The sequence below is a fragment of the Antechinus flavipes genome, chromosome 1 (assembly GCF_016432865.1).
Source record: "Antechinus flavipes isolate AdamAnt ecotype Samford, QLD, Australia chromosome 1, AdamAnt_v2, whole genome shotgun sequence".
NCBI lineage: Eukaryota > Metazoa > Chordata > Mammalia > Dasyuromorphia > Dasyuridae > Antechinus > Antechinus flavipes.
The window spans coordinates 678,362,886-678,375,386 of record NC_067398.1 but is presented as its reverse complement, the minus strand read 5'-3'; the positions used below and the strand labels follow the sequence as shown (position 1 = coordinate 678,375,386).

The 12,501-nt window shown below is 39.4% G+C and overlaps 1 protein-coding gene across 3 annotated transcripts in view; it reads left to right on the top strand.

Annotated features, from left to right (window-relative positions):
* Positions 1 to 12,501, top strand: part of TIMM44 (translocase of inner mitochondrial membrane 44) — a 43,490-nt gene that overhangs the window by 15,916 nt on the left and 15,073 nt on the right. For all 3 annotated transcript variants that reach the window (XM_051972453.1, XM_051972455.1, XM_051972454.1), the window contains 3 exons: positions 7,809 to 7,901; positions 8,096 to 8,220; positions 9,887 to 9,937. In XM_051972453.1, coding sequence (XP_051828413.1) covers positions 7,809 to 7,901; positions 8,096 to 8,220; positions 9,887 to 9,937 — 269 coding nt within the window. The remainder of the gene's footprint in view (positions 1 to 7,808; positions 7,902 to 8,095; positions 8,221 to 9,886; positions 9,938 to 12,501) is intronic.

The following is a 12,501-nucleotide window of genomic DNA, read 5'->3' as shown; positions in this document are numbered from 1 at the left end:
GAGATGAGAAAATGTACCTCTTTCTCTTCTTTGTAGAGGATAAGAATTGTGGCAATGCAACATTGCATATACAGGCAATTCTCTCTTTATGTAAATGCACATTACACAAATTTGACTTTATGTAAAGAATTCTAAAGAAATTCTCATTCCAAAAAACCTCCCAAAGCCTGTGTTGATGTACTGTATACTTTTGCTGTGTCTTTCTCTGTTCTTGGTGCTTCACAGGCTCCCCCAAAACAGTGAAAATAGTTTCCTAGTGAAAACAGAACAGACCTGTGTAGAGATTGCCACCCCAACTGTATCCAGGGCTTGACTTGAGGCCTCCTGCTCCAAGGGAAGAGACCTTTGCTGTGCTCTGCTCTGTCTACCCTCCCAACATGTCTGTCTTCCATCCTTGCTTGGGACCTGTGTGTTTGTCTCCTGCCCCCATGGGTCACCCATGCATTTCACTTTGTTTCCATGTCTGGCCCCCATGTGTCTGCCTTTGCTATGTTCTTTCTCTCAGCCCCAATGAGGCCATCTCTGGTTCTTCTCCCCACCCCCACCTACCCCCTCCCCTTTGTTCTTCCTCCTCTTTGATTTTTCTGTCCCAAACCCCAGTGTGTTCTTGAACCATGTGCTGGCCCCTGTTCTTCCTTGCTTTCTCTTGCCTTTCCCCAGGTCAGTGGGCAGATTTGTATTATATAAAAATTGCCTTATGTGGGAGTTTTTATGTAGACATGGAACTTACGTAAAGTGAGAATTATGTGTCCTACTGTCAGACTCAGGTGATATGCAGGTAATTTTGCTGAGGTACCTTCAGTTTCTCTTTCTCCTTCTTTGTAAGGTTCATTGAGTAATGGAGTGGTAAGGTCATGTTTGCAAATGAAGGTACTGTACATTTTCTTAGAAATTCAAGTGGTGATAGCATCGAGTCCACTGATCCATATGGCACACAGAAAACATGAGCCTCTAGTTGAACTTGGCTGGCTACTCTATGCTTCTCTCTTCTGTCCAGTGGTTTTTCTGTATAGCTAGAACAGGGGTAAGAAATGAAGCAAAATACAGAAGTAGAGTATTTTCATACCTTGAAACGGCTGTTAATTGGATTAGATAGTCTTTGGGCCCTCCCAGGTTTCACCTTCTTAGCACTTGGACTAATGTGATTTCAGCAGAATGTTTGACATTTGATAGTATGTAACAAAAGAAGGGAAGACTAGTTCCTCTGCTTGAAGGGCTGCCAAGTCCTCTTCAAGCTTTTCACCTTTGGTGTCCCTGTGATTCACTTAACTCTCACCTGTGACTCTTAAAGCCATAGTATAGCCCTGGTTCAGACCATTTCAACAGACAGATTAAACAAGATTGAGGATAGCTAAAGGAGTCTTAAAACCATCAGTGAGCTGTGGGTATTTATCGCAAGCAAGTGAAGAGTTAGCCTAGCAGAATGGGTGAATGAGCAGTTTGTCCCAGCTGCTAAGAAGGCAGCTGAAGCAGCTGCTATGGAGTGCTTAGAGCTTGATCAGACATCAAAGATACCAAGGTCATCCACTCTATCCCCAGCCATCACCAGTCTTGACTGTTGTCGTGCCACTAGACTTTGGCTCTAGAGGAAATGAGGCTGATGTCTTTGGGCAACTCTGCCAGGCTTAAATCCATTTTTACACATGAGTTGAAATCATCCATACCATTTGTTATTTTTACCTATAGCAACAGGCAAGTGAAGTAGCAGCAGATATGGATACACTGATAGCTGTGGTCACAACCTTACATGTCAGTGGCCCAGGTCATAACATCGTCTTCTCACTAAACTGAAGCAACATTCAAATTTGGCAACTCTGAGAATCTGAGCAGCCTTTGTAAATGTTCAGTTCGTGGAGTAAAGTAAGGCTAGAAAAAAGGGGGCTAAAGAAAAATTTGACTTGTTTACTGTATCAAGTGGGAATCCTATCTAGTGGTTGAAAAACAAAACACTTTACAAAAATCTTGGTGAAAATGAATTCCATTCACCATTGATAAACACAATGCTTATAGATTACACAAAATCCACTGGACTTAAAAGATAAATAGCTCTTGTCTCAGGAGAACTCTGCAGGTATCACATCTAAATAGGGCTGCATGAAACACGATTGTCAAAGGCTAGCTTACCGAAATTAGAGCTGGATACATGCTTTTCTGGGGTGGCTGCAGTAATGAGGAGCATCATGAAGCTGGAGTAGCTTTCACAATCAAAACTAATTTAAGTCAGCAAGCTTGTGTGCCTTCCAAAAGGAATGAACAACAGGCTCATGACAGTTTGATGGCCTCTTTCAGGAAAGCCCCCATCATCTGTGTGTGCACACCAACCTTAAGGAACCCAGACCAAAGTCAAGGAAAGCCTGGAAGACCCACATCAGTGTGCAAGTTAAGGATAAGCTTATAATTTTGATTGACTTTAATTCCAGAATAGGTACAGATCAGATGTGGCACGTAGTCCTTGGAAAGAATGGAGTTATCAACAGCAACAGCCCCTATGGAAGACTTAAATGTTTTATGACCCTCTCATCTGGGGCACTGTCTTTCATTTACCAAAATAGGATGCAACTTCATAGATGCACCCTTAAGGCAGACATTGGCATTTACAAAGACTGTCATTATAAGAGAAGGCATAGATGAGATGTGAGAATGATGAAGGAAGATGATGTGTGGCAGGGAATGCTGGACAAATCATAGATATATCTGCCTCAACCTAAACATTTGCATTCCACAAAAGTGGTGGTCCCAAGGCTACCAGCTACCAGAAAACCAGATGGCAACAGATTAGAGCATTTCTCCAGGCTGTAAACAGTTTATTATTAACTTAGAGGAAAAACAGCCAACAGATGATTGGCTACAGTGGAGTAAAAAGAAGTAGACGACTTCTAGAAAGTTAGTGTACAGCACTGTTTTTACTCAGCTGGGTCAGAACATTCACAAAGATTCCTTTGATGATGATAGGGAAATGGACATTACTAAATGAAAAACAAGAACTTTACAGGGTTTATCAGCAGGATAATTCATCTCTAGGAAGACAGGGTTTCTCAAAAGTAAAGTGCAAGCAAAGCTTAGAAAGATACAGAATTCATGGCACAATAAGAAGGTGGGTGAGATTCACTTTTATACTGATAACACTCCAATGATTTAAGATTCCTTGAAAGCTGTTTATGGGTCAAAGACCAATGATGCCTCTCAATTACTCAGTGTTGGTGGTGCCACATGTGATAAAGACTTGTTCCTGGAGAGAGAAGCTGAAGATTTCCATAGTGTGCTCAACAGATTGTCATCAATCAGCGCTGAAGCTATTGACCACATACCTTAGGTTGAAATACCTCTCCAAAATAGAATGAAGAATAGAGTTTGAATGCCCCTAGGCCACACTCATGTGGCAAAGCACCTGGTACTGATTTCTATGCCAGCTGAAATTGATAAGGTGGGGACCCATTTCTCAGACAAAAGCTTGTCCCATGACAAAAGTCACGGTAAGAAGAGATTATCCCTCAGTAATTGAAAGATGCCTCTATTATCTGTCTTTATAGAGCAAATCAAATAGATTATCTTTTAACAATAACAGTCTTATTCTTAGTCATTGCTGACAAGATTCTCACTGAGTCCTTAATAAAGTGATTCCTTCACCTGACCCAGCGTCAGGCTTCAGAAAGGGCCACGGAACAATTGACAACTATGTTTGCTGCTAAACAACTCTAGGAAAAATTCCAGGAGCCAGAAGTCTGTACATGGTATTTATCAGTCTGACCCAAGCTTTTGATATTGTCCATTATGAGGGTTTATGGAAAATCATGGCAAAACTTAGTTGCCTGGAGAAGTTTGTCAATATTATACATCAGTTTCATGACAATAGACCTGATGATGTGCTTGCTCTCATGCTTTTTAGCATGATGTTACCAGACGACGGCCAATAAGGATGAAAATGGCTTCGAGGTCAGCTATTGCATTAGTAGCAAATGGCTTAATTTACAAAGACTATAAGCCAAGATTCAAATGGAAGTACAGTTAGTGTGTGACTTTTTTGGGGGGAGGGGGGAGATGATTGTGCGTTCATTGCAGCCTCTGAGACTGAGATGGAACAAAGTATGGATCAGTTCTCTGCTGCTTGTGCTTATTTTGACCTGCAAGAAAACAGGTCCTCCATCAGCAAGTACCTTACCATCCATACTTTGAATCATTGGTGATGTTAGGTGAAGAAATTGTGGATGCTGTCATTAAAATTCACTTACCTTGGAAGTATATTTTCTTGGAATGTTCACATAGATGATGACATTGACATGCATTGCCAGAGATAGCTCAGTGTTTGGGAGACTCTGAGAGAAGGAGAAGGATTTACCTAGCAAATTAAAGGTCTACAGTACAACTACAGAATAGTTGTGTTAACCGTAATAGTTTTATGCCTGTGAAACCTGGACAGTGTACCAGCGTCACGCCAGGAAACTGAATCACATCATTTATTTGAATTGTCTTAGACTCTGCCAGATGCTAAGGTCCTTTCTTGAGCTGAACTGCCAAGAATTCAAACTCTACTACAAAGAGCACAATTTCAATGGGCTGATCACATTGACCTAATGGCAAAGATACATTTGCTTAAAAGACTTTCATGAAGAACTCACACAAAGCAAGCTCTTCTATGAAAAGTAGAAGTGAAACAAAGCCACTCTCAAGTTCCCTCTGAAGAACTTTGAATTGCTTGTGAGACATGGGAGACACTGGCATAGGACCACTAAGCATGGCATGCCCACATCAAAGATGACACTATGTTCTAGGAGCAAAGCAGAATTGCAGTAACACAAAAGAAACATGAGATGCAAAAACTTACAGATGTCTGTCCACTCCAAATGTTCATGTAGACTATTTGCACCTGATCTGTGATGGAAATTTCTGGGCTTGTACTGGTCTGATCAGCCACAGTTGGACACACTATACTTTGACTGCAATATAGTGATGTCATTTTGATCCTCGTAGCACCAAGGACAACAATTAACCAACCAACAAAAGACAGAAGGCTGGCTGTATCTTGGCTGCTGAGGCCCAGTCAGGGCTTTGAGGGAAGGTGTTGGTGGTTCCAGCATGATTTTATTAGCTTCCCAACAGGAGGCTGTTAGATCTCACCTTTCTCTCTCAGTTTTATTCATAAAGCAAATTTGATTTTCTTATAACCAAATTAAGAATCAAATATATGTAACAGTCACCTTAGTACAGGAGGATGCTTACCAAAAATGAATAGGACATTATTCATTTACATTAGGACCAAATTAGTAAAACAAATGATTGGTGTTACCATGTACTAGACACCCTTTGGCACTCAAGATGAGGTATAGCACTGTTGACTATTGCTATCTAGGAGCTCAGTCTATGCACACACATAACAAATTACAATGGCAAGCTGTGTGACCAATGCCAAATAAGAGAGGCTCAGTCAGTAAGCATTTATTAAGTGTCCAATGTTTACCAAGCACAAAAGATACAAAGAAAAGTAAAGGCAGCCCCTGCCCTTGAAGAACTCACAATGTAATGGAGACAACTAGCAAACAAAAATTTAGGCCAAGCTATATGTGGAATAAGTAGGACATAATTAAGAGGAAAAGCATTAGAATTAACATGGATTGTGAAAGGCTTCCTGTAGAAGGTAGGATGAGAAAATCCCAGGGAAATCAGGAAGGAAAGAAATATAGTCATGAAGAGAGAAAGTATCTAGAGCTGAGAGATGGATTGATTATTTTGAACACCAAATAGGATTTGTTACATGTTCCTAGAAATCAAGGAGATGATGAGGTCATGAAGTGATGTGAAGGAGAAGAAAAGAAGCCCAGGTCAGAACCCTGTGGGCCACTCATAATTAGTGTCACCTGTAAGGATCCAGCAAATGAGACAGAGTGGTAAGAGAGGTAGGTAGGTGGGAAACCAGGAGAGAATAGTGTCCTGGAAACAGAAAAAAGACAATCCAGGAGGAAAGAGTGATCATGTCAAAGGCTGCAGAAGGGTCAGTCAAGAACGATGAAAGATCAAGCAAAAGATATGGGATTTGAAAATTAAGACAGCATTAATAACTTTGGACAGAGCTATTGTGGTGAAGTAAAAGGTTGGAATCTAGATTGTGGGAGGTTAAAAAGAAAATGAAAGGAGAGGATGTCACCTGTTGTAGATGACCTTTTCTGAGTTCATCTGTGGGAGAGATTATGTGAAGGAAAGCAGACGCCAGAGATAGGACAGGTTGTGTGACCCTACACTTGGAAGTTTGATGGGATTCCATCACATTTGTGTCTGCTTCCCTGAACTTGGCAAAGTAAATGAATAAAAAAACTTATTGTGTTAAGTACTGGAGTACAAATAGAAACAAGATTCTCATGGGAAAAAACTACACAAATGGGAGTAGTAACTGAGCATGGACTCGTTGGTCTGACTAAATGCAATCAGGGGAGGAAGTTGCTTTAGCCCTTTGATGCTCTGTAGCTGAGTCCATTTGATACTGGGTTCTAGTATTGGGATAGGAATGTCATTGGGAAGCAAGTAAAAGAACGTGTATCTGGGACCTTGCTGAAAAGATGGGCCAGAAAGGCTGGCTTCAGTTATTTGAAAGGCCCTCACAGCCAGAAATGTTTAACAATGACTGGCAAAAAGGAGGCCCTTCTTAAATGTTTGTTATTTAGGTGGTCTTAGAAGGCAGCCCTAGGGAAATACGGAAAGATGTAGAGCAGCAGTTTTCATCAAAGAGTAGGTTGGCATGGAAGGTATTGGGGTTGTAGGCAAAGGCTGAGGGATAGATTCATAGGGATGGAGAGATTCTTGATGGGCATTGAATTTAACTTCATGGCCTCTCATCCCTTCAGGCTCTGATACTCTGTAGAGAGAGGGCACAAGGAAATAGTGCATTAAAACTGGTCTGTGAGGTCAAGGGGGGACTGTTCTATGAAGTCATCAATTTTAATGAAGTATAAAGTGGAATATGACTGAAAAGTCAGCTTGATACTAATGGAAGAGATCCTGTAGATAATTAATCCTTCTCTAGCCAAGAACAAATGGAGAGTGGAGTTCACAGCAGTGGCTGTTGCAAAAGACCACATATGAAGTGCTAAGGACCTGAATTAGGGTGGGGGTAGTGGGAACAGAAGAGGAGGAAAGAATTGGAGAAATACTGAATTGGGCAGGTTTTTTGACTTTTGACAAGTTGCAGAGTCTCAGGAAAAGGGAGAAATCAGGAAAAACTGAGCTTTTGAATCTAGTTGATTGGGAGAGTTCTCTTAACACTTTTAGTAGTTGACCGTGGATTAGAAGATAGCCAAGTGGAAATGTGGAATTTGGATTAAGGAAAGAAGTTGTCTGTATTTGGGGAAAAATTAAGTGAAGCTCTATAAGCTATATTATCCCAAGAGTAGATTTTAAAAGTGCTTTCTCAAATATTTGACTGCTCACTTGAGAGAGTCATCCTCTGCCTTGCTAGTTCCTCCTTCCCTTTGTAAAAGCTTTTCACAGGAAGGGACCCTGTTCTCTGATCTCTTAGCGTTTTAATGGCATAATTTTTTGATTAAAGTTAACAGCATAATTTGGAAAAGACCTATCAAAATCTGAAAGGACTGCACAGAGCAAGGATTCAAAAGAAATAGAATGTTTTTGCTATTTTGCTTAAGTTAATATACTTAAGGGATGAAATTTATGATATGATCAATACATGTTTTTTAAAGTTTTTATTCTCTTTAGATGCTAGTATTGACAATAAGTTAGAATGAAATGACAAAGTTAGAATGAAATTTTGAAATAAAAATGAAAGGCTTGTTCACAAGTCCTACTTACTACTTTGCTTTCAGGATTCTTTGAGATGAAGATGAAATATGATGAAAGTGATAATACCTTCATCCGGTTATCTCGAGCAGTGACAGACAAGATGACTGATTTAATAGGTGAGCAAACCAGCTTTCTACAGGTCCCAGAAGCTGAGGGCAAGCACACTACAGATACTCGTGACAATGACTCCCATGAAAGCGGGAAGAGGAAGTTTCCCAAATCTGTGGGTGATGGACCAGGTGTGGGGAGGTTGGTTTTACCATTGAGGAGGGCACTCTGAGGCTTGATGAAAGAATCTCACATTTATCAGGTGGCCTGTTCTCAAAGACAGAGATGTCTGAAGTTCTGACTGAAATCCTCAAAGTGGATCCAACTTTTGACAAAGATAAGTTTCTGCAGCAATGTGAACGTGACATCATCCCCAATGTCCTGGAGGTAAGTATATTTATTACAAGAGGCCCTTCAATACTTCTCTAGCGTTTTCTGCTTCTTGGGATTCTCAGTGGCTTGTGTAGAGCTATCAGTGAACATTCATTAACTAACTCAATTCAGGGGCAGAAATGAGCCCAGTCTATCAATATCACTTGACTCATTAGCAGATGCATCAGGCATGTCATTGTTCTTAATTCCTCAGCTTTGGCTGATTAAAGATGAGGTTCCTCCCAGTCCCTGACTAGAGAGTGACTTTCAGACTCTCAGAATCACTTTGTATTTGATGTTTGATCAGGGAAGGCCCTGGCCTGGCTTAGCCTGGGACCTCCTCAAATAGGAGAGAAGAGGATGGAGTGGTGAGAGGGGTTTGTCCCCCTTGAGAAACTGAGGCATTTCTGTGAGTCCTGACATTGTTGGTCTATCCTTTCTCTTTTAAGAAGTCTCTGACTTTCTTGGATGGCGGGGAGGGAATATTATGATCATGCCATTTAATAGACTGGGAAAGTTATGACATAGGCAAGCCACCTTCGAGGGTAGATTCAAAGTTAGAATTAGGTTTTCTGGCTTTTAATTTAAACTGCTGGTGAACTGGGCATTTTGCCATATTCATCAATTCTACCAGCACTACACCAAGTGTAGCTGGAAGAGATTTGTGGTTAAGGAATTATATCCCTTTTCTCCCTAGCACATTGCCCTTATTTTCATCTTTTTGGACAGCAACTGGTAATTAGGGATGATTGTATAAAAGCAGCCTTCAGAGGGAAACTTCCTGATAGGGACTCCACTTTCAGGCTACCTCTTCCTTTCATTTTGCAGGAAAATTTTGTGGCTTCTCATTATCTTCTAATTTGTTCTCACAGTTTTGTGACCAATCTCCATAATTTTATTGACATTTAGACATTAGGATAGAAATTTCTCAACTATCCTTTGCTGAATAAAGGCAGTCTGATCACTTGTGTCATACAAAGGACATATACTCTGATGATCAGCTTCATTGATTAGATCTTTGCATGGGGGTGTATGTGTGTCTTTCTGGGCTTTGGATATTCTTTCCCTTTCTGACGAATTAGGCTGCATCTCTCATGTTCAAGAGAAGAGGGGTGTGTGTGTGTGTGTGTGTGTGTGTGTGTCTACTTATTTATCTCTCTATCAAGGTTTCTTGGAATAGTCCCCTTCCCAGTACCACCCACAGAAGTTAAAGAGATACATCCTGGTCTGCATTCCTCCACTCTCATGTATCTGGAAATTGCAGGCTCATTTACTATGTGACCCATTAGTGAGAGATCAGAATTTTCCTTGGCAAACCTTGCTTGAACTTCATGAGAGAGAAGTTTGTTATTGAGATATTCCCACACTAGATTTTGTTAAAGCTACAACTGAGCGTGAGGATGGGTGGACAAAATTTTGGTGACCTGGGAGCCTGGGAAGAAGGGCTTTGTTCTTAAACTGTAGCCGGCTGACACCTCTCTCTTCTCTATCCAGTTTTTAAATGCTCTCTGATGATTTAACAGCTACACTGGAACTCCAGACATAATTCAGTTGAGGCTCTGAGACCTGGGGGAGGCAACAGTGACAGCGCTCTTGTTAACACTTAAGCATCTGCCTCTTGCAGGTTTGGCTCCTCCAAATGTCTCCTCTTACAGCTCACACCTTCCATTTTCTTTTGTAGGCGATGATAAGTGGAGAGCTGGATATCCTCAAAGACTGGTGCTATGAAGCAGTAAGTTTTCATATTTTTAACTTCCAGACTTTTTTGAACATTTTGGAAAGTGAAATTTAAATGTAAAGAATTACTTATAGGTTGGGGATTTTTTAGAGATAACATGATCTTAGGCTGCATTAAGAGAAGCCTGGTGTCTACTGTAAGGAAAATTATTGACAGGATGGAGTCCATCCAGGGGAGGGCTGTTGAGTAAGCAGACCCCAGGTAAAGAAACTTGAGGTTATTTAACTTGGAAGAAGCAAAGGCTTAGGATAGACATGAGGTCTGCCTTGAACTTGGAAGGTTGTTAGATAGATGAAGGAAAAGGGACTAATTAGATTGCTTTGGTGTGGGCCCAGGGGGTGGGATTAAGAGCGTTCTCACTACTTGACCACTGCTCTTTTGTCCTCTGCTTGATTTCCCATAATGGGAAGATTCCCTCCACTGGTTGTCAGATGGCAGCCCCCGTTTTTTTCAACAACTTAGCTGATTGGGAGCTACTTCTCAGTTTTGAAAAAAAAAATACTAACAAATTCTTAACGTCAAATACCATAAATTAAAGGAGCAAAATATCAAATTAAAACCTTGACCTCCAAACTATTTGTATTTTGACAAAGGATACATTTTTTCTCAATTTTATTTGAAAAAACAGTAAGAAAAAAGGAAAACAAAACAAAAGAGAACATTGTCATGTGCCCAGCAGAGCATCAGGGAGAATTCAAAATATATAACAACAAACTACCAAATCAAGATGTATATATTATTATTATTAATATTATATATTATATATAGCATATAATATATATAGTATAATATATATAGTATATAATTATATATTATATGTAGTATATAATATAGTGTTAATATTATATATATTAGCTATATTATATGTATATATATCAAGTATATATATTAGTAAAAAATTATATTCACGAATGTCCATATTTTCTTCCTTTTAAATTGTATTTGGTTATCTGCTGCTCACCTTATTTACTTTATTCCTTTTTCCCCTTTCATTATCCTCACTACCCTCAAGCAAATTAAGAAAAGATTATGTATACATATGTAGATATATACCCAATACATGCTTACCCTCACACCCACACCCATATATACATATCTTTCTTATCTCTATTGCCTTTCTAATTAAATTCTTCATAATTTGCCTTGCTATTATTTAACCTCCCTCCACCAAACGATCCCTCCCTTGTCATCTTTTTTCATCTTTTGCTTCCCCATTTGCTTATCATCCCCCCACATTTCTTTATAGATTTTGGAAGATATTACGCCCTTTTTGGTATATACGTAGTGTTGCCTATTTAATCCATTTCCGGTATGAGTAGGTTTCAGAACTACATGCCCTCCTTCCCCCTTTGATGCTTCTGTGTCTATTCTTCCTCTGTACCTCATTTCTATAACATGATTACTATATTTACCTTAACTCTGCCAGTTTTTCTTTTGAGCTACCTTATTGTTGATATGAATCTTAAACATATAGTATACATTTCCCGTGTAAAAAAAAAAAAAAAAAAAAGCAAAAAAAGTTTGTCCATTGAGTTCCTTAAAATTGATCTTTGATCTCTCATATGTTAAATTTTCTGCTAAGTTCAGGTTTGGTTGATAAAAAGTCCTGAAAACCTGCAAGTTAGTTGAAAGTCCATTTTTTTTCTAATTTAAAACTAAATAATTTTGCTAGATGTGATATTTTTTTCCGCAGGCTAGTTCTTTTGATTGTTGGTATATATGATTCCAAGACCTACAGTCTTTCTTTAATTGTGGCTGCTGATAAGTCTTGTACTATTGTAATTGTAGCTCCAACATATTTGAATTGTTTTTTTGTTTTTTTCTTATTTCTTGCAACATTTTTCTCTTTGATTTGGGGTTTTCAAAATTTGCCAACAATCTTCCTGTGTGTTTAGTTTCACATTGTGTTCTATTTTCTCCTTCTTTATAATATGTTTTGTTATTTCTTGGTCTCTCTTAATTTCATTGGTTTCCCTTGCCCAATTCCAATTTTCAAAGAATTATTTTCCATGTGGGCTCACTCCCCATCTCCAAAACTGATTCTCTACCTACTCATGCCTTAACCTTTGGGATATTCTCTATAGGATGCTTGCTGGGCATCTCCTCAGATTCTGTGAGCACTAAGTCCTTGTGCCAACCATCTGTTACCCCCTGCTTTTAATTAGTTACTGAACTACCTTTTCCAGTCCTAGTTCCTGGACTGAAAGTTCTACAGGTAAACAGTATACATATTTTCTTTGGCTCCCTGTGAGATTGCCTTTTATATCACCCAGTGTTTTGACTGAACAATGGCATTTTCCAGGATCATAGCCATGTAGCATCACCAGAAAAAAATATTTTGCTAAAACAAATTGATTTTGGGTTATACACCAAGTTGAGGTAACTAAAAAGAGCATGCAGTTTCCTAAATGAAGGCAGTTTTTCCTCTCTTTCTCCTGTTCAGTTTTAGACCCAGTACATGGTGCCACTCTGCATTTAAATATACTGAAAAACTGACTCAGTGGCTCCCTCTTCCCAACTGTATATATGATCTAGACAGTGCTATTTGTTGAAGGAAT